The 27339-nt window shown below is 39.3% G+C and overlaps 1 protein-coding gene across 5 annotated transcripts in view; it reads right to left on the bottom strand.

The window, feature by feature from the left end:
- Positions 1 to 27339, bottom strand: part of LOC101713541 (S-adenosyl-L-methionine-dependent tRNA 4-demethylwyosine synthase TYW1) — a 195536-nt gene that overhangs the window by 69313 nt on the left and 98884 nt on the right. The window contains exon 14 of one of the 5 annotated variants that reach the window (XM_087195743.1): positions 940 to 21404. The exons of the other annotated variants lie outside the window; for them this stretch is intronic. Within the exon in view, the coding sequence (XP_087051869.1) occupies positions 21327 to 21404 (78 nt within the window). The 3' untranslated portion in view covers positions 940 to 21326. Of the gene's footprint in view, positions 1 to 939; positions 21405 to 27339 lie in introns of those variants that run through there. 5 annotated transcript variants of the gene reach the window in all.

Genomic DNA, 27339 nt, shown 5'->3' with positions numbered 1-27339 from the left:
GAAGAGGGAACAAAGGTTAGTGGTCTTACATTTGCATGTTAATTAGCCTGACATGTACTGATAGTCAGCAGATGCTTTGTAGATTGTTCTATAGATAGTGGTGTCCAGAACAAGGAGTTGGATAATTATGGCTGATACGATCTTATCTAGTGTCCTGGAACTAAGAAGCATCTTTATCTATTTACTCACATTCAATCACAGTTGGGGCTAGGGGAGTTTTATGATTACAGAGTTAAGCAGTCCTACATCAAGAAATCAACCAATAACAAATGCTGGCAGGGGTGTGGAGAGAAAGGAACCCTTCTCCATTGTTGGTGGGAGTGCAGACTAGTGCAAGCACTGTGGAAATCAGTACAGAGATACCTCAAAGAACTAGGACTAGAGGTCCCATTTGACCCAGCTATTAGCCTGCTGGGGATCTTCCCAAAAGAATTTAAAGAATCATATCACAGCAATATATGTGCACCCATGTTCATAGCGGCACAGTTTGTAAAAGCTAAAGCTTGGAAACAGTCCAAGTACCCATCAACTGGAAACTGGATAAAGAAGAAGCATTTTTTTATAAAATGGAGTACTACTCAGTCAAAAAGAATGAGAAACTAGAGACATTTATGTTGGGTGCAATGCTACATAATTCTAGGGAAAAATCATTTGAGTAGGCCTAGTTCTGCCTATAGGCCAGCTATGGCATTCCAGACATAACTGCATTTTGGTCTCAGGTCACAACTGAGACCTCAGTGATCCCCGGATGCTGTAATGCTCCAGGACAAGACCACACCTGCAGGAGAGGCCAGGGAGGAACCAAATCTTCATCTGCATAGTTCCTCACTGTTCTTAGATTTCCACTGCCCCCCAGTCTTTTGTTACACCTTGTTTAGCCCAATGTGAAGTACTGAACTCTGCATTTCACTCGTTACATTTGTTTCCCCAAGTACTGAATAAAAGGTGCTGCAAGTTAGGGGGTCTTTGTCTTTGCTGTCCAGAGCAGCACTGATCAGACCCAAAGCTCAGCTTCCTCTCAGTCTCATTTGTCTACCTTTCCTGTAATTCGCCGTGTGCAGCCATGGCTCACAGGAGAGTAGGACTTACTGCAGAGGTTCTGGTAACGTCCCCTTCCCCTGTTACCTACACATTTATAGCTCAATGGATGCATATAGAGGCCAAACCCTAAGTGAAACAAATAGGACACACATGTGTAAGTACCGAATAGTTTCTCTGGTGTGAGAAACTGAAAGTGTAAATAAGGATTAAAATGATTTAAATGAATAATTGATAATTTGAAATAGAAAGAAAAGGTCCAAAGTGGGAGGGGAAGTGGGAGAAGGGGAAAGGAAGGAAGGGAAAGGAAAAATTATGTGAAAAGGAAAAAATGGAAACAAAGTCTTTGTAAATAGGGAAGGGAGGAGGGGGTGAAGGGAGTCAGGGAATGGGGAAAAAATAAGAAGCAAGATACATCATGTACAGGTACAAGTACCCAATGATAAATGTAAATGTACTGTATACCTAAAATGTACCAATAAAACAATTTAAACCAAAAAAAATACATGGTGTTAAAAAATTTTTTTAATTATCACAGTGAAAGACACATTGCCATTAATCCCTCTCCAAATATTTTCTATCATTTTGAACACCTTTTCTGTTATTTCTGCTGTTACCACTTCAGAGTCCAGGTGGGTGGCTTTCGGATTGTTCCCCTGCATTGCCCCCAGGGAGCTGAGTCTGTGGGGGTTGCATCTTGTTTTTTAAGTGTCTTCTCATTTCCTTTTTTTTTTTTTAATTTGATTCCTGAGTTGATGCTTGTAAATTGCTTCTGGGGAGCAGCTTTATTGCCAGTATTCGGAACCCTTAGGAAATGACTACTTTTCTGAAGCGTCTTTTGGTTTTGAGCTGTTGCAGGATCCTACCTCGTCAATTTATTGGAGATGAGAAGTAGTTTCTGCCTACTCGGCAGAGCTGCCAATTCTTTGGCACTGGCCTTACAGGGTTTGTTCTTTTTTGAAGACCCTTAGGGAATCTCAGTTGTGGTATACCAGGAGGAACAACTGATTAGCCCAATTATGTCACCTTGGCTAAAGTGGTACAATCAACAATAACAATAGTGTCAAATATAGCCTAGAAAATGACAAATTATAGCCCTTAATATGGCATTTTTACCCTTAAGGAGGAAGATGTGAAAGGGGTTAGGGAGTAAAAAACAGAAATAGAGGGCGAGGATTTAGCTCAGTGGCACCATGCCTGCCTCGCAAGTGCAAGGTTCTGAGTTCCATCCCCGGTACCAAAAAAAAAAAACAGACCAACAACAACACAAAACTAGAAACTGTGTTTAAACAATTGAGAAAAAACTAAACAAAACAAGAACTAGAAAGGAGAGGGGAAAAAGAAAAAAAAAAAAAAAAAGGGAAAAAAAAGATTTTGAAAAACCCAAAAACATCCAATTCAAGGTGTGTCTCTGCTGTAACTGTTAGGCAATGTGGGCAAACTGAGTCCAGAGCCAAGTTGATTAATTCCTTAGCAAGCCAGTGGCAGCCTCAAGGTGGGCTAGTGGACAATCCCAGCCAGCCTGCCCCTTTAGTTCCTCTTAACTTCAGAGGGCTTCTGGCTATAAGGCTGGAACTGGATTCTTTGAGCCTATAAAAGTCTATGTACCAGCTTGAACTGTGCTCCCTGACACCATGGCCCCCAGAGCCACTCGATAAAGTCTGCCCACAGCTGTTCTGAGTTCCGAGCTCAGTAGGCCACTCTCCAAGATGGCTACCAGCCAATCTCCCTCTCCTGGGTAAGTCTGAAAACCGATAACTCACCAGTCACTGCAATCTGGTTTGTCCACTGCTCTGTTCCACTGATGCATTTCCTTTTGCCACTTTCAGAAGGAGTTTGGGAATTTCTCTTTCTTGAGTGTCTTTACAAGACATGATCAAAAATTCAGGGAATGCTGCTGTCCAGTGCCACCCAATGGGAAGACGCGCTCGTGAAAACATGACAGTGTGTGCTCATCCAATTTATTCAACAGATCTGGCACCGTGTGACTTCTAGTTCTTCCTCAAGGTCAAAATGAACATTCAGGACATCAAGGCAGCCACAAGAGCACAACTGAAGACACAAAAAAGAACTCCAGAACTGCTTCAGAAAGTGGTAAGAATAATGAGACAAAAAACCCTCTTGTTGCCTTTGCTACATTGTGCATACCATGTTGTTTCTCCTCTGTGATGCTTGTTTGCCATCCCAGCCTCAGAGCCTGCCAATTATGGACTGAAAACTCTACAAACTATGCCAGCAACTAGTAATAATAAAAATATTTGAGCACAGAGAAGGCTTCTGGGCCACCATACCACCACTCCCAGCCCGGAGGAGGCTTCCAGGCCGCCATACCAATTCTCCCAGCGCAGAGGAGGCTTCCAGGCCGCCATAAAACCACTCCCAGCACAGAGGAGGTTTCCGGGCCTCCTTACCACCACTCCCAGGGTGGAGGAGGCTTTCAGGCCACCATAGCACTGCTCCCAGCACAGAGGAAGCTACTGGGGCTCAGTACCACCACTGCCAGAGCAGAGGAGGTGAGCCGTGCAGGTGCCAGCACCACACATACACACACACACACATACCCCGTCGAAATGAGAAGACATGTTAACAAGTCTCAAAACCAGACTTCCAGGGGCCAGGAATTTACCTCAGTCCTTCTGTTGCCTGCCTTGAAAGCTCAAGGACCCAAGTTCGATCCCCAGTACCAAAAAAAAAAATAACACACAGACTTCCACATCACCTAAAGCAACCTCTAAGGGAAACGAGATGGAACAATCTGATACTCAACCACCTGGACTCCCTAAATTGGCAACAAAAGAGGATATGGAAAAAAAGGAAATCAGAAATAATTTCCCAGATAACAGCAGAGATTGTGCTCATAGTACAACACATGATTAATAAATCTAGAAAGGGGACAGGAATTTAGCTCAGTGGTTTCGCCACCTGCTGCGCAAGCACAAGGACCCGAGTTCGATCCCCAGTACCAAAAATAAATAAATAAATAAATCTAGAGAGGAGCAAAGGAACATGATGGAATCCCAACATAGGAAATAAATGGAATCCATAAAACACATGCAAACAGATTCTGAGGAGATTAAAAATTGTATTGAAAGTCTACGCAGCAGAATGAGCGAATGTGAGGACAGAATTTCAGATATGGAAGATAAGATTCCAATTAATGACCAGGAAAAGAAAAATTGCTTTAAAATTGTAAGGGACCATGAGAAATCAATTCAGCAGCTGCTAGATGATACAAAGAAGAATAACATAAGACTGACAGGAGTCAATGAAGAAACAGGAGAGAGTGCAGACGACATACAAAAACTGTTCACAGAAGTGATGGCAGAAAACTTCCCAAGCAGGGGAAAAGAACTTGACATACAGATAAGTGAGGCATATAGGACCCCAACTAGCCTTGATCAAAAAATAATCTACATATAGGCATATAATTGTTAAGATTCCAGAAACCCAACAGAACAACAAAGTTCTCCACGCAGTTAGAGATAAGAAACAAATCACATACAAAGGAAAGCCCGTAAGAATCACAGCAGACTTCTCAGTGCAAACGCTCAAGGCAAGAAGAGCCTGGAGTGATGTATTTCAAGCCCTAAAGGAAAACAGCCTCCAACCCAGATTGATGTATCCTGCAAAACTATCTTTCAAAATTGATGGAGAAATAAGATACTCTCATGACAAGGAGCACCTTAGAATTTCATGAATATCAAAGCAGCACTGCAAAAAATTTTAGACAATATCCTAGGAAAAGACAATGAGGATCACAACCCCAGGAAGCACAGCAGAATGAATCCATTGGGTGCAACAAGAAATTAAATGCAAAGGGGAAGAATCCAACAAAAAGAAAAAGTCATGACAATGATAAGTCAACTATATAAAACAAATACTAATGGACATGAAAAGTCACATATGCACTAACACAATAATAGCAGGGAACCTCAATACCCCACTATAACAAATAGATCAACTAGACAAAAAATAAGTAATGAAATACTAGAACTCAATCAAACTCTTGAACAAATGAACTTAACAAATGTTTACAGAGTCTTCCACCCTACAAAACCAGAATACACATTCTTTTCAGCTACACATGGGTCATTCTCCAAAATAGACAACATACTTGCTCATAGAACATGTTTAAATTGGTGCAAAAGAATTGGAGTTATCCCCTGTATATTATCAGACCACAGTGTGATGAAATTGGAGATCCATAGCAAAAGAAACTGGAAAAATTTCATAAACACATGGAAATTGAACAACACACTTCTTAAAAACAAATGGGTCACAGAGGAAATTAAAGAAGAAATCAGACAGTTCCTTCAATTAAATGACAATGACAATACAACATATCAGAATCTATGGGATACAATGAAAGCAGTCTTACGAGGGAAATTCATAACAGTGAATACTTAAATTAGGAAAACAGAGTGAACCCAATTAAACAACCTGATGCTGAACCTCAAGCTTCTAGAAAAAGAAGAGCAGGACAAACCCAAATCTCATACAGGGGAGGAAATTATAAAGAACAGAGCAGAAATCAATGCAATGGAGACTAAGAGAAGAATACAAAAAATCAATGAAGCCAAGAGTTGGTTCTTCGAAAGAATTAACAAAATTGACAAACCCTTAGCCAAATTTATCAGAAAAAGGAAAGAAAAGGCCCAAATCCATGCAATTAGGAATGAAAAGGGTGAAATTACAACAGACCCAGCAGAAATCCAGAGGATCATCAATACCTACTTCAAGAACCTATACGCCAGTAAGATGGAAAACACAGAAGAAATAGACAGATTCCCAGATAAGTATGAATTACCAAAGTTGAACGAAGACCTAAAAATTCTAAACAACCCAATATCAATCAATGAAATTGAAAACATAACTAAAAACTTACCAATTAAGAAAAGCCCAGGTCCTGATGGCTTCACTGCTGAATTCTACAAGACATTTAGAGAGGAACTACTGCCACTACTCTTTAAACTCTTCAATGAAATTGAAAGGGAAGCAATACTCCCGAATTCATTCCTGGAAGCAAGCATTCACATTGATCCCCAAAGCAGAGAAAGACCTAACCGAAAAAGAGAACTATAGGCCAATCTCACTAACGAACATAGATGCAAAAATCCTTAATAAGATACTGGCAAATAGAATGCAGAAGATCATCAAGAAGATCATACACCCTGATCAAGTGGGCTTCATCCCAGGGATGAAGGGATAGTTCAACATATGCATATCAATCAATGTAATACACTGTATTAATAGCCAAAAACAAAAAACCATATAATCATCTCAGTAGATGCAGAAAAAACATTTGAAAAAACGCAACATGCATTTATGATAAAAACCCTACAAAAAATTGGAATAGATGGTCTCTACCTCAAACTGATAAAAGCCATCTATGAAAAACCAACAGCCAATATCATACTAAATGGTCAAAAACTGAAACCCTTCACACTAAAGTCAGGAACAAGACAAGGATGTCCACTATCACCACTCTTGTTCAATATAGTTCTGGAAACATTAGCCATGGCAATTAGGCAAGAGAAAGAAATAAAAGGAATAAAGATAGGAAATGAAGAAGTCAAATTGTCGTTATTTGCAGATGACATGATACTCTATATAGAAGACCCCAAGAACTCCACCAAAAGTCTTCTAGACTTAATAATCAAATTCAGTCAAGTAGCTGGTTACAAGGTCAACACACAAAAATCAATAGCTTTCCTCTCCACAAATGACAGACTCACTGAGAGAGAAATAGGGCAAATAATTCCTTTCACAATAGCATCCAAAAAACTGAAATACCTAGGAATCAACCTAACAAAAGAAATCAAGACCTCTTCTCTGAAAACTATAGCACTCTGAAAAGAGAGATTGAAGATGATATCAGAAAATGGACAGACATCCCTTGCTCCTGGGTAGGAAGGATTAATACAGTGAAAATGGCCATACTTCCAAAACTGCTATATAGATTCGATGCAATCCCAATTGAGATTCCAGCAGCATACTTCATGGACCTTGAGAAAACAATCCAAAAATTCATTTGGAATAAGAAGAGACCCAGAATAGCAAAAGCAATTCTAGGTAACAGAGACATGGCAGGGGGTATCACAATCCCCAACTTGAAACTATACTACAAAGCTACTGTGATAAAAACAGCATGGAACTGGCAAAGAAACAGACCTGAGAACCAGTGGAACAGATTAGAAGATGCAGAAACAATGCCAGACACACTCAGCCACCTCATCTTCAACAAAGGAGCCAAACACCCTCACTGGAGGAAGATAGCCTCTTTAATAAATGGTGCTGGAAAAATTGGGCTTCAACTTGCCAAAGATTAAAATTAGACCTATATCTCTCACCATGTACTAAACTAAAATTGAAATGGATTAAAGATCTAAATATTAAAATAGAAACACTGAACTGGCTGGAACAGAGGTAAGGTAGAACTCTTGAAGACACTGGTATAGGAAAAGATTTTATGAACAAAACCTCAGTTGCCTGTGAACTAGCACAAACAATCAACAAGTGGGATCTCTTCTTATTAAAAAGCTTCTTCACAGCAAGAGAAACCACCAGCAGTGTGAAGAGACAACTCACAATGTGGGAAAAAATTTTCAGCTGCTGTTCCTCAGACAAAGGTCTACTATCTAGAATCTATAAAGAACTTAAAAAAAAAATCAGACCTCCCAAATTTAAAGACCCAATCTGAAAATGGGCATCTGAAATGAACAGACTTTTCTCAGACAAAGAAGCAGAAATAGCAAATAAACATGAAAAAATGTTCAACATCACTGGTCATTCGAGAGATGCAGATGAAAACAACACTGAGATTCCACCTCACTCCAGAAAAAATGGCTGCTATCATGAAATCAACCAATAACAAATGCTGGCAGGGATGTGGGGAAAGGGAGCCTGCTCCACTGCTGGTGGGAGTGTAGACTGGTGCAACCACTGTGGAAATCAGTATGGAGATACCTCAAAGAACTAGAACTGGAAGTCCCATTTGACCCCACTATTCCACTGCTGGGGATCTTCCCCAAAGAATTAAAAGAATCATACCACAGTGATATATGTGTATCCATGTTCACAGCAGCACAATTTGTAATAGCTAAAACTTGGAAGCAGCCCAATTGCCCATCAACTGAAGATTGGATAAAGAAAATGTGGTTTTTTAAAAAATGGAGTGCTACTCAGCCAAAAAAATGAGAAATTAGAGACATTTATAGCTAAATGGATGCACATTAAGGTGATACTCTTAAGTGAAATAAATAGGACACACATGTGTAAATACTGAATAGTTTCTCTAGTGTGAGAAACTGAAAGTGTAAATATGGACTAAAAGGTATAATAGCTAATGTGAAATAGGAAGAAACGGGGCGAAGGGGAAGTAGAAGGGGTAGGGGATAGGAAAGAAGGGAATGGAATTAATATGAAAAAATGAAAAAATGGAAACAAAGTCTTTATAGATAGGGAGGGATGGAGGGGTTGAAGGGAGGGCAAGGGAAGGGAGAAAAATAACCAAGAGAGATTATGTAAAGGTGCAAATTTCCAATGATGAATGTCATTATATTGTATACCTAAAATGTACCAATAAAATAAAATTATTTAAAAAAACAATGAGACAAGTGTGTTTGACTCAAAATGGAGTATTCTGAGGGGGATTCATGGCAATTTGTCTTTTACTACAGTAAATTTTAATTTAAACCCATGCCATATTTTTTTTATCTGCCCTTGTACATTCCAGCTTCTGTGACATTAAGATGTTTCCAATGTGATTAACCCACTCACTATGGGGGGAATCTGTGATATGCACCTAATCTGAATCTGAAATGATATAATTCATCTTTTGTTCAATTCTGGATATTGTTATACAGTATTCCAATTTATATTATTTTACAAATACCTGTAACTGTAATTTTTATTTACTTTCACTTAATGTACACTAAGTGACTATTCCAAATTACCAAGTGCTTGTGCTTTGTCATTTACACTTTTGTTGGCCTTGCCACATTGGGGTCAGTGGCAATAACCTATAAACATTGTACCTGTTGTTTACTTTCTGTCTCTGCCTTATTCTCTGGTCCCCACTCTCGGAAATAATCATTACTAGATATTAAGCACTCAATATATATTTGCTAAGTGAATGAACACAGTGTGTGCAGTTAATCTTAAGGAGGACCCCAAGTTCAAGCCTACCTGGGCAACTTAGTGACTTAGCAAGACTCTGTCTTAAAATAAAAAATAAAAGGGCTGGGGATGGAGCTCAGTATGAAGGCCCTGGGTTCAGTCCCCAGTAGCAATCAATAAGAGAATATAAATAATGCTGCATTGAATATTACAAATTTGAAACATGCAGTTGAAAGTACAATGAGCAGCAAGACTTCAGAAAAAAATGATCACGGGGGCTGAGGATTTAGCTCAGTGGTGCTGCCGCCTGCCTTGAAAGTGCAAGGTCCCGAGTTTGATTTCCAGTACCAAAAAAAAAAAAATGATCACAGGAAACACATATCCAACACATCTCACCATCAAACCACTGGTTAACTAAAAATGATGAACACAGGAATACACACATCTCCCAATTGACAGCAGTGGTCTGTTCATGAAATCTGACATTATGCACGAGAGTGCCAAATGAGGCATATTTCCCTTTTTTTTTTCCCGGTACAAGGGATCAAACTCAGGACTTTGCGCTTGCCGGGCAGGTGCTGTGCCACTGAGCTACATCCCTGGTCTTTTTCTATTATTTTAAATAAGAAAATTTAAAATGTACCACATAACAACTTGAAACCTCTAAAGAATTTCTTAAACTAAAACAAGGTAAAATACCTGTATGTAAAACAACTATTGGGTTTCTAAAATACGTAAAACACTGAAAACAAGGTCAACAGCAACTGCTCAGCACAGAAAAGCAACCTCATTCCACACTACCATCAAGCAACAAATCCCCGAGTGACACCTGGTAAACTTTCCAAATCCACAACTGACACTGATGATCTACCAACTACATCTGCAATGCCACTTAAGATTTTCTGCATATGGCTGGGAGTGGTAGCACAGACCTGTAATTCCAGCACTTTGGAATGCTGAGGCAGGTGGATGACAGTTCAAGCCCAGCCTAGGTATAACTTTGTGATTTAGCAAGACCGTATCTCAAAATAAAAAATAAAATAGATGGGATATGGCTCAGTATGCAGGTCTTGGATTCAATCAATCCCCAGCACCAGAAAAAGTAAATAAGGACTTTCTGCATATGGTTTTTAGAAAATAAATCTAAATGTCACCCTTGTGAATATCAATTTAAAACACTGTGTTAAGTTTGGACATTTAAGACAGGCAGGTGATCTATGTAGGGTGCTGTCTATATCTGGAAGCAATGCCTATCCTTACATTCTTCATATGATCTGATGATTTATGAATCAAGAGTCAAAGGGTAGATAAAACTCTATTAATCTGTGGACACCCAGATCTTTAAAACCAATTCTCATTTTTTGAGTGGTTGTTGGTCACAACTATTCAAGCCACAATCTACTCAGGGTTGACCTCAATACTCAGCTAGCTTCACATAAAAGATACTTTATTGAAGGAAAAGAGCTGAGTCTAGAGAGTCATTGTCCTGAAGTGCATACTATTCTGTGTGTCTGGTCACGTACGACACTAAGATGTAAAAATTTCTGGACTATGTCACCCCCTGCTACATTAACGATCTATATACAAAATTGCAGCAAATCTTTAAAGATATATACAATTATAAAATATATTTTTTCTATAATGTTATATTACTTGTTTTTAATGGAAACTAGAACACGAGAAAGTATCATGCATGACTCAACTGTTACACATTTCTTATACTTTTGTTTTTAAGTCAAGAAAAAATACCTAGATTTTACATTAAAAATTTTTTTCAAGTTCTGTCAAATGACTGAGGGTTTTCAAGATCACAGAATTACGGGTACAGATCTGTAAAAGCTCTGTTGATAGGTTAAACAGCATTCCTTGTGTGGCACCGGTACATGTACATAACACATCTTAATTCCATTTTCCATCCCCTTTCTCTCTCCCGTCCTACTTTCATCCATCTCCTGGTCCCCTTCTCATTTGCAAAAGATCTCCTTCCTATTTTATTTTGTTCTCTATTTATAATTTGAGTTTCTCATAGAAGAGAAACCATCCAATATGTAAGCCCACTTAATTCACTTAACATTATGGTCTCAAGGTGCACCCATTTTCCTACAAATGACCAAAGTTTATCCTTCTTTTTGGCAGTGTAGTACTCCATCATGTGTAAATACCACATTTCCTTTATTCATTTATCTGCTAATGTACATATAGGCCACTTCTAAGATTTGGCTGCTACAAATTGTCCTGCTATAAACATGAGTATGCATGGATCACTGCTGAGAAACCTCCTTCCCAATGGTCTAGCTATATCCCTGTCAATCCACTCTGGCCCCCATACTGTTGCTCTTGGGTTCCAGCAGACAGGAAAAACTGAAGATGCTCCACATGCTTTTTCAAATCCCCAAGCTCTGCCCTTGTCCCCAACAGGAACAGCCTTGGTAATCAGTGGTGGCCCTGGGCAGCAGCGGGAAGCAATGAAGGAGCACTTACCGTACTTACCGTTAAACGCCTCTCATTCTGTGGCAAATGAATTATGCATGGTGTAGTAATTGAGTTTTAAGACTTAGGTCAGCTTCCACTCTTGACTCCAGCATCTTCCCTTTGCTCCTATCTACCCTGTGTGTCCCTGCACCCAACCCTCGGCACTAGCACCAAAACTGGTCCCGAAGACTGCGATTCCTCCAGGGCCCAGCTCACATCCTAGTGTACTCACATCTCCAAGCCTAGCACAGGACATGAAACACAGTATGCATCAAGGAAAAAATGCCCAAAATGATTACAGTAAACAGTCTCCAAAATACTGTGATCCACTTGTAATAAAATTTATCAGAGGCAAACAATTGGTATTTAAATCTGGGCTCACTTCACTTACAACAGCACCAACATTACCGAGCCAGTATGCCAAGCATTGTACGAAGCACTTCACATCCCTTATCTTTTACTGCCAAACACAGTCCAGCCAGGGAGAAACCGCTCTTAACCCTGCTTAGCTGATGAGGAGGTGAAGGCTTGGCAGAGGTTCCACAGTTTGGTTGAGGTCCCGTATCCCACATGGGGCCACAGCGCTGTCCCTCTTGGGAATGGCGAGGCCTCCAGGGGGTTTCACTCCAATACTTTGGCTGGATTCTTGCCAATCACAAAAATAATCTCTAGCTGGGCATGGTGGTGCTGCCTGTAATCCCAGCACTCTGGGAAGCTGAGGCAGGAGGCTCCCAAGTTAGAGCTCAGCCTGGGCAACTTAGTGAAACCCTATCTCAAAAAATTTTTAAAAAGCAATAGGGATGTAGCTCAGTATGAAGGCACCATATTTCTTATTTCAATAGATATCATAAAGATGACCTTCAAAGGTGACATTGCAGCAGTTTATATTCTCTCCAGAGATGCAAGAGAGTACTTGCTTCCTTGCTAATATTTTTACCTAAATTTAAGGGCTATTCATAGGTTTTTCACTAAGGATTTGCATCTTTTGCTTATTTTCATATTGCTCTACTGACTTTTATTTAATGATTGGGAGTACCATTTCAGTATATTTAAGATAGTTCAGTGCTTTTTAAACTTTATTAGCTAATTTCTTTTAAAATCTAATTTAGAAATTTTTAGAGCTATCCCGTATTAGTCTGTTTCCAGTTTGTATTATGATAAATTGCCTGGGGCTGGTTAACTTATAAAGAAAAGAGGCTTATCTTGGCTCATGGTTCTGGAAGGCCAAGGTCAAGGGACCACATCTGGAGAAGCTCTTCATGCTGGCAGAGCCCCAGAGCAACACAAGGCCTTACACAGCAAGAGATGCAGGGGCCTGTGCACATGTGGGTGCCTGCTGTTCCCTGTACGTCTCCTCACAAAGCACCAGTAATGAATCCCAGGGGGCGGGGGCTGCTGACGCCCTGACCCTGATACCTCCCAAAGGCCCACCTCTGGGCCAGGGATTTAGCTCAGTGGTTCTGGCGCCTGCTTCGAAAACGCAAGGTCCCGAGTACCAAAAAAAAAAAAAAAAAAGGCCCACCTCTAAGCACCATGGCCAGGCTTACCTTTCCAGGTGCTAACACCTCACGATGGAGACAAATTCCAATATGAGTTACAGAGGGGACAAACCAACCCGAAGTACACCGTTACATCCATGAGAAAAAGTCAAGGAAAGAGATGAGAGATTTGACAAATACAAGGTCTAAGGGCAAAGAACAAGGAATCGTGTTCCTCTCACACTAGCAGATCACAAAGCAAAATGATGACTCACAAGAAAATTATTCTGAGGAAAATGAAATTTTTTTTAAATGTCTTTATTCATATGATGCTTATTACAGCTTCTGATCTTTCAGAACCTAAATTTTTATATGATGATAGTGGAAAAAAAAGCAAACAAAAAATAAACCCAAACATGTAGTTGTTTGCCTATGCACACATGTATATATTTGCTTCAAATATTACAAACATTTGCTCCATATTAAAACTCAAAAATAAAAAAGATCCACAAATAACCACACAAAGTAAAGCACTAGAGACACTGATCTACTATGAATACTTGTATATAGAACTTTCTTCATATATCAAATTTCTCTTGACTAGAAGGAATTACAGTTTGATAAAAAATTTTTTAAAAAGGTAATTTCCAGTCTTGATAAATACACAAAGCAGGTAAGCTCATGATACTTTAAAGTATACATATCCAAAGAAAATACAAATTATAAATGCAAGTGTTTTCACTGGATAATAAAATTTATTTAAAAGAACACATTTTTAAAATTAAGGTCGTAAAAACTCTGCATGAAATATTCATTGTACATTTTCATCACAACACAACTTTGGAGATTCAGAATTAACAGCCAGCACTGAAGCTTCGCTTCCTGTCCCAGGCCTCACCAGTCTGCAAGGCACTCAGCCATTCAATTCAACTTCATGACACTGGACAGAGCGGGTGCTCTATGGTCACCATTCTACAGGCAAACTGAAGGAAGCGCTGAGATGCTGCCCGTGGTCACAAGATCATGCAAAGGTGATCAAGTATTCCACACAGACAGGTGGCCTGTCCCTGCCTCAGAGGTCAGAGTGAAACCTTGATAGCTAAGGGGTTCCCTGTAAGAGCTGCACTCAGCTGTCACTGCTCCCTGATACCCTCTCCCAGGGTCCTCCACCTGAACTCGGAGCACATGCTCCAGCTGGCCCACTGCATAGCAGCCCTGACCGGAAGATGGCTGCGGTTTCATGGAGCCTGCGTGTGATGGGGCACATGAGGCAGAGCCACCTGAGTGTCCATCGTGCCTACCATTTAAGAGCTCTCAGCTTTGACTTTGGCTGAGGACCACTGTGTGCAAGCATTGGATTCCTATCCTGGTCACAACGCTCCCTCAGTTTCTGCTAATATTCGATGGCTAAGGAACATGCAGAGCACATTTAGGACTTCCTCAAAGTGCTCAGAATGGGGAGATGCAGGGTGACCTGCCCACAGCACCCAGAGACTCTCAGAAATCACTCAATGTCCCTGACTGCCCAGGAGGGCTAAAAGTTCAATACCCAACCTTCCTTATAGGCTTCATAACGATAGCAGGGTGAAATGCCAAACACTGCCTAGGCTCCACATGAAGCAGGGAGCCACAAGTGGTCTAGGGTAGCTTGAACCTGGAGGACAAGAAACGTCATGTCCAGCTGCCTGAAAAAACTTACAAGACAGAAAACAAAGTTTAAAGAGACAAAACAGACGTCAAAACCCCAGACAGAGCAAGGATGTTGGAATTATCAGACTAGGAATTTAAAATAACAGTGATTATCAGGAAAAGGGCTCTAATAGATAAAGTAGATAGCATGTGAGAACAGATGAGCAATGTAAAAGAAGGAAATCCTCTGACTCAAGGGCAGTGCTAGAGATCAAAAACACTACAACTGAGTGAAATGTCTGTGAGACTGGGCCCAGCTGAGGAAACTTTTCTGAGCTCAGGAGATCTCAACAGAAACCTTTAAAAGTGAAAACCAAAGCAAAGTCCACAATAAATGAGAACAGAATATATAAGAACTACTCAGAAAATTTTGCACAAATATGTGTAACAGAAATCACAAGAAGAGAGAAAAGAACAAAAGCAGTGATTTGAAACAAAAATGACTGAAATTTCCCCAAGTTAATATTAAACACCAGACCACAGCCCAGGAGGCTTAGAGAATGCAAAGCAAGGTAAATGCCAGAAAAATGACATTTATACATAAAATCAAAGATAAAGAAAATATTGAGCCCAATATCCTGGTGCGCGCCTGTAATCCCAGCACTCTGGGAGGCTGAGACAGGAGGATTACAAATTCAAGATCAGCCTGGCCAATTTAGCAAGACCCTGAATCAAAATAAAATAAACAAAGGTTTGAGGATGTACTCAGAGTGAAATATTTAAAGTGTTAAAAGAGAAAAAAGTGTAGAATTCTGTACCCTAGGAAATTATCCTTAAAGCTAAAGGAGAAATAATTTTTATATAAATAGGAATCAAGGGAATTTATCAGTTAGTAGATCTGCCTTGAAAAAAATGTGCAAAGACGTTTTTCAGAGAAAAAGAAAATGATACAGGTCTAAAAGTCAGATCTATATAAAGGAGAGCATCAGAGAGAAAATAAGAATAAAATTTTTCTTTTTTCTTTTTCTAATGTGCTAGGTTCCTCCAACCAAAACAAAAACTTTAATATTTCATATTCTTAATTGAACTAACAGATAACAATGTTTTCAAAATAATAACAGTAACAATGTATTTTGTTTTATTACATAGGAGTGAAACCAAGGGCAGTAATGACACAAAGAAAGAGAGAGAAGAATTAGAATTATTTTGTTATTGTAAAGTACTCACATTACACATGAAGTGGTGCATAATTGAAAACAGACTTGGATTAGTTGTAAATATATATTGCCAACTCTGGAAAACCACTACAAAAGTAACAAATGAAGTATAATTGATGTGCTAAGAAAGGAGAAAAATGGAATCATGTAAAATGCTCCACTAAAATCACAAAAGACAGAAGCGTAGAAGATAAAAACAGGGACAAAGAACAAGAGCAACAAAACCAAATAGTAACAAATATTGTAGATATTAACTCTACTATACCAAAACCCACCTGAAATGTATGTAGTGTTGCTGAAGGGAAAACAGACCAATGTAATAGAATAGAGGCCAGAAATAGACCCACATAAATACAGTCAATTGAGCTTTAACAAAAGAGCAAAAATACTATAATGCAGAAAAGACCATCTTTTCAACAAATGGTGCTCAATGTAAATCCACATGCAAAGAAGGAAGCAGGACACAGACTCACACTTTTCACAAAAATTAACTCCAAATGGATCACAAACCTGTTGTAAAAGGCAAAACTAGGCGTTACCGTGGTGACACTAACCTTGGTGAAGCACAAATAGCCGCCTTGGGATGGCAGAGAACTTCTCCACCACAATGGGAAAGGCATGACCCTCCCAAGACAGAACTGGTAAGCTAGACTTCATTAGTACTTAACATTTTTCTACACTGAGAAAGACAATGTCAAGAGATAAAAAGATAAGCCATGGATAGGGAGGAAAAAAATTGGAGACAGATAATATTTATATTGTTTATAAGAGTACTAGAGCAACCAGCATAAAATCATGATTCTGTGTAACAGTATTTGGGCAAATATATTTGCAAAAGATATATCTGATAAAGGACTCTTCTCCAAAATATACAAAGAACTCTTAAATCCCAACTATGAGAAAATGAACAATCCAATTAAAAAATGGGCCAAAAACTTTACCAGACACCCAACCTAAGAAGATATAGATAGCAAATAACATGAAAAACTGATCTGCTCACACATCATAAAGGACATGCAAAATAAAACAGCAATGAGATATCACTATTAGAATCGTCCAAACCAGAATGCTGACAACACCAAATGCTGGCAAGGACACAGAACACCAGAACTTTCCATGGAGGAAGAGTTTGGTGGCCTTTTATACAACTAAATCTAACTCTTACAACCTAGCAATCGAACCCCTTGGCACTACCCAAGTGAATCAAAAACCTAGGTCCACACAACAACCTATAATACCTAGGCATTTACAGAACTTTATGCACAGCTGCCATAACTTGGGAGTCACCAAGATTTCCAATTTAACCAATGGAATATTATTTAGCACTAAAAAGGAATGAGTTAATCAAACCCCGAAAAGTCAAGAAGGAAACTTTAATGCCTATTACTAAATTTGAAAAGACTACATACCAACTGACTCCAACTAATATGTAACACACTGGAAAACGCAGGACCACAACAGTAAAAAGACCAGTGGTGCACAGGTCTCAGAGGAAGGCGGGATAAACAGGCAGAGTGTAATATTACAATGGCAGGTGTATGCTTTATACATCTACCCAAGTGAATCAAAAACCTAGGTCCACACAACAACCTATAATACCTAGGCATTTACAGAACTTTATGCACAGCTGCCATAACTTGGGAGTCACCAAGATTTCCAATTTAACCAATGGAATATTATTTAGCACTAAAAAGGAATGAGTTAATCAAACCCCGAAAAGTCAAGAAGGAAACTTTAATGCCTATTACTAAATTTGAAAAGACTACATACCAACTGACTCCAACTAATATGTAACACACTGGAAAACGCAGGACCACAACAGTAAAAAGACCAGTGGTGCACAGGTCTCAGAGGAAGGCGGGATAAACAGGCAGAGTGTAATATTACAATGGCAGGTGTATGCTTTATACATCTCTCCAAACCCAGAGTGCACAATACCAACGATGACCCCTAATGTGAAATATGAACTGTGAATGCTAATTGTTATGTCTTTTATCTAGATGTCCCCCCCAAAGCCTCATGCAGTAGTCATACGGGAGGCTTTTCAGAGATGGCTGGATCTAGAGGTGTGCTGCTGGGATCAAGGATGTGATGCTGGGACTGATTTTGATTTATGGTGCGATGCTAAGATTAAGGCTGCCCCTCAGTGGGTGTGAGTGCTACCCTCCCTAAGGGTGGGTGGCCTGGATAAGATATAAGGAACAGAAAGAGGGTCACTGCTTGCTGCTTGTTGCTTGATGCCTTCTGCCTGCTGCGATGCCCCTCTGCCACAACACCCTGCATTGAAGCAAGCCAACTATGGACTGAAACCTCTACAATCTGTGAACTAAAAAACCTTTCCTCCTTCAAATTTGGGTGTTGAGTATTTTGTCTCAGCATCGAGAAAAGCAACTAAGACAATAATGTTGGGTGGATATGGGTTTATCCACCATAACAAACACTGCTCTGGTGGATGGTGTTGCCAATGGATAATGTCTGCACCTGTGAGAGAAATCTCTGTACCTTCTGCTCACTTTTGTTGTGGGTCTAAAGAATAAAGTCCATTAAAAAATTAACCCTGACACCCTACCTTACAAAATTAATCACACAAAATTAATTTGAGATGGTTCACAGGCTCAAATATGAAATTAGAAAATTCTGAAAGAAGAAAGCATAAAAAACTATCTTCATGACCTTGAGTGGACAAAGATTTCATAAACAGAACTTAAAATGTACTAAACATACAATTTGTAAAACTGATAAATGAGACTTTGTTAAAGAACTTTTAAACAAAAAATACTATTAAGAATTAAACTGGCAAAGACAGATTGGGAGAAGTTATCTTTAGTACATGTATCTAACAAAGTACTTGCATCCAGAATCCATTTTTAAAATATCTACAAATAAATAAGAAAACAACAATGATCCAAAGAGAGCAGACAAGAGATATGAGCACACAATTTACATAAAAAAGATAACTAAATGGTCAAGAAGCATCTGGAGACACTTGACATAAAAGATACTCACTGGGGAAACACAAAATAAAATCACAGTGAAATATCACTAAGCAACAACCTGGATGGATAAATTTAAAAAATAGAACAACTGGCCCTTTCATATACTATGTGTGAAAGTGTAAATCAGTACAAATTACTTTGGAAAACTAGCTGGTAGTATCTCCAAAATAGGACATATAGGGCCAGGGATTTAGCTCAGTGGTTCTGCCCCCTGTCACGCAAGCACAAGGTCCAGAGTTCAATCCCTGGTACAAAAAAAAAAAAAAGGAAAAAGAAAAAAACAAAATAGGACATATACTTATCCTATACTCAAGCTAGATATAGAGACAGAGATAGAGATAGAGAGATATAGATAGATCTCCAATAGAAATGCATATATATGTGCATCAAAAAATATAAGAATGTCCATGAAATAATTTATTCAAATGCCCATCAATGGTAAAAACACTAAATAATTCATGGTCCATACTATATAACAACAAAAATGAAGCACTATTACTTGTAATATCACAGAAGAATGTCAAAACAAAGCACTGAGCAAAAGAGATCAGACACAAAAGTACACATAATGAAATGGTTCCATTTATACTGTGATTGGGTGTTACAGATACTGGGTGTGATGCCACACACCTGTAATTCCAGCACTCTGGGAGGCTGAGGCAGGAGGATTACAAATTCAAGCCAGCCTGGGCAATATAGTGATATTCTGTCTCAAGATAAAAATTTACAAAGGGGGACCGGGGATTTAGCTCAGTGGCACTGCGCCTGTCTCAAAAGCCCAAGGTCCTGGGTTCGATCCCCGCTACAAAAAAAAATTTGTAAAGGGCTGAAGATGTAGCTTAGTGTGAAAGCCCTGAGTTCACTGCCCAATACCAAACAACGCAGAACAAAGAACAAAGAACTGGTGTCGGCCACGGTCACCACTCCGAGTTAAAGCAGGGGTACGCAGCGCAGTGAAGCGTGGGAGCCATCGCAGTAGCTTGTGAATCTCCTGATACCCAGTAACTTCTGACCGTGGACGGACACGAGCGTGTGGGTCTGTGTTAGTGGCACGGCCTGATCAGGGCACAGCCGCAGCTTTCGCTTCTGATTCCCGTTCAGTGATGAGTCACCTTCTGCCCTTCATTATGCTAGCATCTGTTCTCAGTGTTTTCAGCAGGCATGGTCACATACTTTTCTAAGCTGGTTAAGAGGAAATATCTTTAATTTCTTCCTTAAACAACACTAGTGCTCTTGGCCCAATGTTAGCACTCCTTACATTCCTATCTATGGCTCGTTCACCCTCCTTTCGTTGCTCCCTTCCCATTGGCTCCACAACACAACGGTCTCCATACAAAACACCACACTGCATTCCTTCCAGACACGGTCATTGAAGACCAACTGGTAAGTCAAGCCTCTTTTTCATCCTTCCTTGACCTTTACTCTGTCATCCTTCTGGAAGTTCATGGTTCCCTTGAATTGTACATAATACACCACGTGCCTGCATGGAATGCAACTAACATCTTTGTCAGATTATTCCCAGTCTCTCTATACACCTCTACCTCGAGAACGTCAACATTTTTCTTCCCTAAGCCTTCTTCTTTGGTCTTCTTTAGGCACTTCTTGGGTAATTCTAGCCACATTCTTGCCTTCCACTACAATCTACTGCTAAAGAGATGACTTTCAAATCCATATATTTATGTCCATCTCTACTCAATAAGCAGTTATCTACTAGATACCTGATTCCCCAATATGAGCCTAATGAGCAATGCATTCATATTTCTGTAAAACAAGCTTAGGTAGAAGTCAGGTCTGGAGGAAATTTTGTTACTGGGGAATCTCCTGGGACTGGAGGGAAAGAGCCAGCTTACAGACTCTGGCCTTGGATGGCACTACTAGAAAGGTGAAGCACAGGAGTCCTCTGATTTCAGAAGTGGCTAAAACCAGAATAACACATTAGCCAAACCGAGCAAGTAAAATGGCATTAAACTCAAGCTGGGTGGTGTCAACAGCCCTGAGATATCTCTGCCTATGGAAAAGGGTCCCACAGGTGATACGAAGGTAAAAGGCCAAATTAAAGCCTTAAAAAAGGTCATAATAAGAAATGAAAAGGCCCAAAACCAGATGAATTTACTGCTGAATTTTATCATACCTTTAAAGAACAACACCAAAGCTCCTCCAACTGTTTGTGAAATAAAATGGAAGGAATGCTTCCAAACTCATTCCACAATGCCAGCATCACTCAGATACAAGACCAGAAAAGGACACAGCAAAAAGAGAAAACTACAGACTAGCGGTGGTGAACCTACGGCACGTATGCCTCAGCAGGCTGTTTGTACCATCGAAAGCTCTAAACTGCTACAGACCAATATCCTTGATAAACACCAAAACAAAAGTCCTTAATAAAATACTTTCAATGGATTTACCTCAGTAGTTCCACCACCTGCTTCGCAAGTGCAAGGTCCCAAGTTCGATCCCTGGTACCAAAAAAAATAATAATAAAAATAAAATAAAATAAAAAATACTTTCAAAACAAATTCAGCAATACATTAAAAAGCTTATACACCATGTTCACACTGGTTTCATCCCAGGGATGCAAGGATGGTTCAACATACACAAATCAACACAATATACCATATAAATAGAATCAAGGACAAAAATCATACAATTATCTCACCTGATGCAGTAAAAGGCTTCAACAAAATTCAACATCCCTTTCATGACAAAACCTCTGAAGAAACTAGGTATGAAAAGATCTTAATAAAGATCTAATAAAGATCATAATAAACTCTATGTATGTAAGACCCACAGCCAACATTGTACTGAAGGGAGAAAAATGGAAAGCATCTCCTCTAAAATCAGGAATGAGACAAGGATGTCCAGGCTCACCATTCTTATAAAATACAATACTTGAATTTTAGCCAGAGCAATTAGGCAAGAAAAAAAGTGTTACAAATAAGAAAGGAAGACGTCAAATTACCCGTTTGCACATGATCTGATCCAATACTTGGAAGACTAAAGGCTCCACAAGACTCTTAGAGTTCATTTTTAAAAAGTCAACAAAGTAGCAGAATACAAAATCAACATACAAAACTCAGTAGCTTTTCTACATACTAATAATGAACATGATGAAACACAAACCAAGGAAGCAATCCCACCTGCGATGGCCTCAAAAATAAAATACCTAGCAATCACCTAACCATGAAAGACCTCTGCAATGAAAATTTCAGAACACTGAAGAAAGACTGAAGAAGACAACAGACACTGGAAAGATCTCCATGTTCATGGATCAGCAGGATAGTGGTCACATTGCCAAAAGCAAACTACAGATTCAACGCAATCTCCATTGAAATACCAACAACATTCTTCAAAAAACTAGAAAAATCAATCTGAAAATTCATATGGAAACACAAAAATCAGACTAGCAAAAGTAATTCTGGGCAAAAAGAGCAATAACTGAAGGCCTGACAATACTTAAATTCAAAATAGTCTAAAGAACCTCAGTAACAAAAACAGCATGCAATTGGGATCAAAAGAGACAGGTAGACTAGAGGAATAGAAAAGAAGAAAAAGAAACTGCTACAGCGGCTGGGGATTTAGCTCAGTAGTTTCGCCCCCTGCTGCGCAAGCTCAAGGGCCCGAGTTCAATACCCAGTACCAAAAAAAAAGAAAAAAAAAAGCTACAGGTAGAACCATCTGATTCTTGAGAAAGGGGCCAAAAACACAAGTTGGAGAAAAGACAGCCTCTTTAACAAATGGTGCTGGGAAAACTAGATGTCCACATGGAAAACACTGAAACTAGATCCCCATTTCTCACCCTGTACAAAACTCTGCTCAAAATGGATCAAAGACCTAAATCTAAGACTTGAACCTTTGAAACTGCTAGAAAGAAGCATAGCAGAAACACCTGAAGCCATAGGCACAGACAAAGACTTCCTAAATGGGACTCCCAAGAGCTCAGGAAATAACCAAAAGAATGGACAAATGGGACTGCACCAACTTAAAAAGCTTCTGGTCAGCAAAGGAAACAACAGTGAAGAAACAGCCTATGGAATGGGAGAGAATCTTTGCCAGCCACTCTTCCAGAATATGGGAAGAACTCAAAAAACTTAGCTCAAAACTAATCCAATCAAAAACAGGCAAATAAACTGAATAGACACTTCTCAAAAGACAAAATACAAATGGCCAGTAAGTACTGTACGTGAAAAAATACTCAACATCATTAGCGACCAGGGAAATACAAATCAAAACAATGCTGAGATTCCATCTCATCCAGGTTAAAATGGCTATCATCAAGAAAGAATACAAAAACAAACTGGGTGTTGCGGCACGTGCCTTTAAGTCCAGCACTCTGAGGCTGAGATAGGAGGATTCCAAGTTTGAGCCCAGCCTGTGCAAGTTAGTAACTTAATGAGACCCTGTCTCAAAATGAAAAATAATAAAAGGGCTGGGGATGTAATTCAGTCCAAAGGCCTGAAGTTCAATCCCCAGTACTGCAAAGAAATAAACAACAATAAATGCTGGTGAAGATGCAGGAAAAAAGGAACACTTCTACACTGTGGTGGGAATGTACATCAGTAGAGCCACTATGGAAATCAGTATGGCAGTTTCTCAAAAACTAACAACAGAACACAGAATTACTGTGAGACTCTGCTCTACCATTCCATGGTATATATCTGAAGTAATTAAGGCCAGCATACTATAGAGATACCTACAGCCACATGTTTACTGCAGCACAACTCACAATAGCCAAGATATCGGGCCAGCCTAAATGCCCATCAATGAATGGATAAAGAAAATGTGTTATATATACATAATGGAGTATTATTCAGCCATGAAGAAAATGGATGAAATTGGAGATCATCAAGCTAAGCAAAATAAGTCAGACTCAGAAAGACAAGTAGTGTATGTTTTTCTTAACGTGAAATCTAAAACAAAAAAAAAAGATGATATAAAAGTAGACAGGAAACATTTGAAAAGCATGAAGGGAAGGGGGCCTATGAAAGACGAATAAGAGGAATAGATATGATCAAAATCTATCATATGCATCTATGAAAATGCTACAATGTAATGTCTTGTAAAATTAAAATGTACTAACATATAGCAGATATCCAGACCAGCAAGATGGGCTAAAGCTCAAGAACAGACTTTGGCACTGATGATGGGAAATAAACCAAACAGGTCAATAAGCAGTGGAGCCAGCAAGAACGATGGAAACAGAAGGGCTCAGACTGAAATGAAGGGAAGGAAGAAGGTGTGATGTTCTGCAGACTCATCAGTGGGTATGACAGAGTCCCAAACACATCATTACTTTGTGTACTGTGTTTTTAATGTCTCTCCATTATGAAAGTAACAATGCTACCAATTAAAGTGGTCACGCCATCTCTGGCTGCATTCAATTTTACCAGTGCTGAACCATGACAACCTGTACATGCTGCAACTGCAAAGAGCAGGGGTGCTAAGGCTCCCTCTCAAGTGTTTAGCAAGGGTAATTGTCAGGCCCTGAGATGGAGAGAGGAATACAAGAACATCACATATTCCTGCTGCTCCCTGCTACTGGCCCAAAGCAGAAGATGGGAGACAACACTGTCTTGAAAATGAACATTACAGAGGAATTCAATAGCATGGGGCAATGAGTTCAGCATGATGCTAAACAACAACAACAAAAAACAACACATAAAAATGAATCATGAATGCAAAAGAATATATTCTGTAGTCCCAAAATAAGGATTACACAGGAGTACTTCTAATATCAATAGTTATCATCTCAAGGCTCAAATTATAGGTAATTTCTTTCCTTATTACTTTCTGTTTCTCTTTGCTTTCCAACATGTTCATAACCCACACATAATATTTTTATAATCGGAGATAAGGTCAAATAGTAAATGTTTGTTCTTTTAAGTTGCAAATTGTGGGCCACATGTAAGCACTGGTCTGTTCAAGTATGAGGTAGAGAGCTGCCTGATTAATGTAAAATCAGCCCTTCTTAACAGCTAAACAATAGTACCCAAATAATGCAGTGAGGTCAGAGCACCCTAACATCTGTAGAAAGAGGGCTAATGTTCATTTCTTATCTCCAACAACATATAATGCAGGTGATTATGTTTATCTTTTCCTTTATAAATGTGAGGTTTCAAGAATGTCAGAGCTCCTCCTTGAACATGGGAAAGGATTAAGTACTTCAATTTCCTCCTGGATCTTGACCTGGCATAATTATGAGCCAGCAGAAACACATCTGGTCACACTGCTCAAAAGGTCTGCTGCTAAAGGTAAGCAGTGTTTGTCTTGCACAAGATGGATTACTCGTTTCAAAGACTGATAAGTAGCTGTCACAGATGGAAATAGAAACTAACACACGCTTTGCCCTATTATCTTGACAGAATTGGTTTTTTAGACCCACTACTCAAGTACCAATATATTCTTCTCCTTGTATTGAATAGGAACAGTTTGACAAAGGACAACGATCGGAAATGTAAACACTGTGACTGCCAAGAGTCCAAAAACAAAATATTCTACCTGCTACTCTGGGCAGAACTAGCACAAATAAATAGATGGAAAACTTGGGGATACATCAAATTCTCTTGTTTATACAATTCCAAAAATTCTCCCTTTCAATGCCTTTCTTTGCTCAGGTATACTAAAATGCCCAAGCAAGTAATAGAAGATAACAGTATGGATGTTCTCATTAAGATATCTCACACTAACAACCAGGGATTTAGCTCAGTGGTTTCGCCACCTGCTGTGCAAGCACAAGGACTGGAGTTCGATCCCCGGTAACAAAAAAAAAAAAATATATCTCACACTTCTACTAAAAAACTCAAATGATATCAGATTTACTAATATTTTTATAGCTAATATAGCTACAACATATATATTTACTTTTTGAGTGCTAAAAGCAGTAAAACAATCCGTTCTCCTTTTTTTTGAGACAGGGTCTCACTTTGTAGTTCAGGCTGGCCTCGAATGCCTCAGCCTCCTGAGTGTTGGGATTACAGGGGTACGCCACCACACACCCAGCCAACAATCTTTTCATAATGTCATCTGCTATACCTTATAAAATTATATATATACTATATATATAATTACATTATAATAGTATAGTCCCAAGAAAATAACAGCTGGAATATAAAGAAAACATTTGAAGAGTGGATTCCAACCACAGACCTTTCTTAAATGGCAACATAGACAACACGAGAATAAAAAGCATTAACTCTAATTACTATAAAATGCTTAAAAAGCAACTACCGTAATATGTGGGCACATAGTTTAAATGGCCCAAGGTAACTTTTCCACCTGGAAATACAGGGAGGCAACAGTGAAGTTATGTTTAAGATGCTCTGTATTAGAAAATACTGTAGAACTTGAAGTTACTGTATTGCTACCAAGGAGGCCACCCAGAGTAGTTAGAATTAGGCATCCAAAGGCTAGTGGCTGCAAAGTGAGAACTCCTTTTGTAGAAAATATTGGCCAAAGAAAAAAGTAAGCTATTAAGCTACAGTGGAACCTTGACTTACAAACTCAATCAGTTCCTAAGGGTTGGTTTTGACTCAAGTTGGTTGTAAGTCAAAATAGCTGAGATCTGGATGTTCACCTGGGTACATGCTAGAGATAACAAGAGGCAGATGAATCTTCCATTAACCTAATTAACCCAAGTTGTTCGTAAGGCTGGTCGTAACTTGAGGGTCGACTGTATCCTGCTAATGCTTTTTTTTTTTTGCTAATGCTTTCTTGACATCACCCGTGCTCTGACTCAAAGCCCACCAGAACAACAATCTGAGCTGTGTCTTGGAGTGTCCGCCTACTCCCACTGCTGCTCTCAACTAAACTCTCTGATTCTGATGCTGTTTCTCCTGTCTCCGTGACCAGTGAACATGATACTGCTGATGGCAAAGCCCAAAGACAGGGCCTTTCTAGGAACCCACTTAGCCTTCTGGCTTTGTAAATAATCCAAGACAGCTGAGAAACCAAAGTAGTGTCTTTTTAGATTTTTTAAATAACATCAGTGTTAATAACCAAAAAAGGCCTTAATTTAGCTTCTCAGGTCTAAAAGAGCATAAAAAAATAAAGTCACTTAACAGTCAGAAAGGTGCATACAACATATTATAAAGCTCTGTTGGGTTTCCATTCATTCATTCTTTAAAAAAAACATTAAAGCCACAAAATGTGCTGTGCTGGATGCTGCAGAATTCAGGCATGCACAAGAAATCCAACTGAGAAGAGAATGGCTAGGTTAAAACAAGAGGGAAAAAAGTCTTTATAGATGTAAAACTCAGAACAATAGAAAGGCAGGTAACTGCAGCTAGAAAAGGCTGCACATGGAGGCAACATGAAGCTGAGCTGGAAGGACGCACAAGACTTCTACAGTGTAAGAATGAAAAGCAAAGACATTCTGCTCTCTGAGGAGGGGCTTCC

Source organism: Heterocephalus glaber, unplaced genomic scaffold (genome assembly GCF_053883595.1).
Source record: "Heterocephalus glaber isolate CG9 unplaced genomic scaffold, H.glaber_assembly_v1.0 deba00001610, whole genome shotgun sequence".
Lineage (NCBI taxonomy): Eukaryota > Metazoa > Chordata > Mammalia > Rodentia > Bathyergidae > Heterocephalus > Heterocephalus glaber.
Note: the sequence above shows the minus strand (reverse complement) of the source record. Positions and strands in the feature narration are given on the sequence as shown.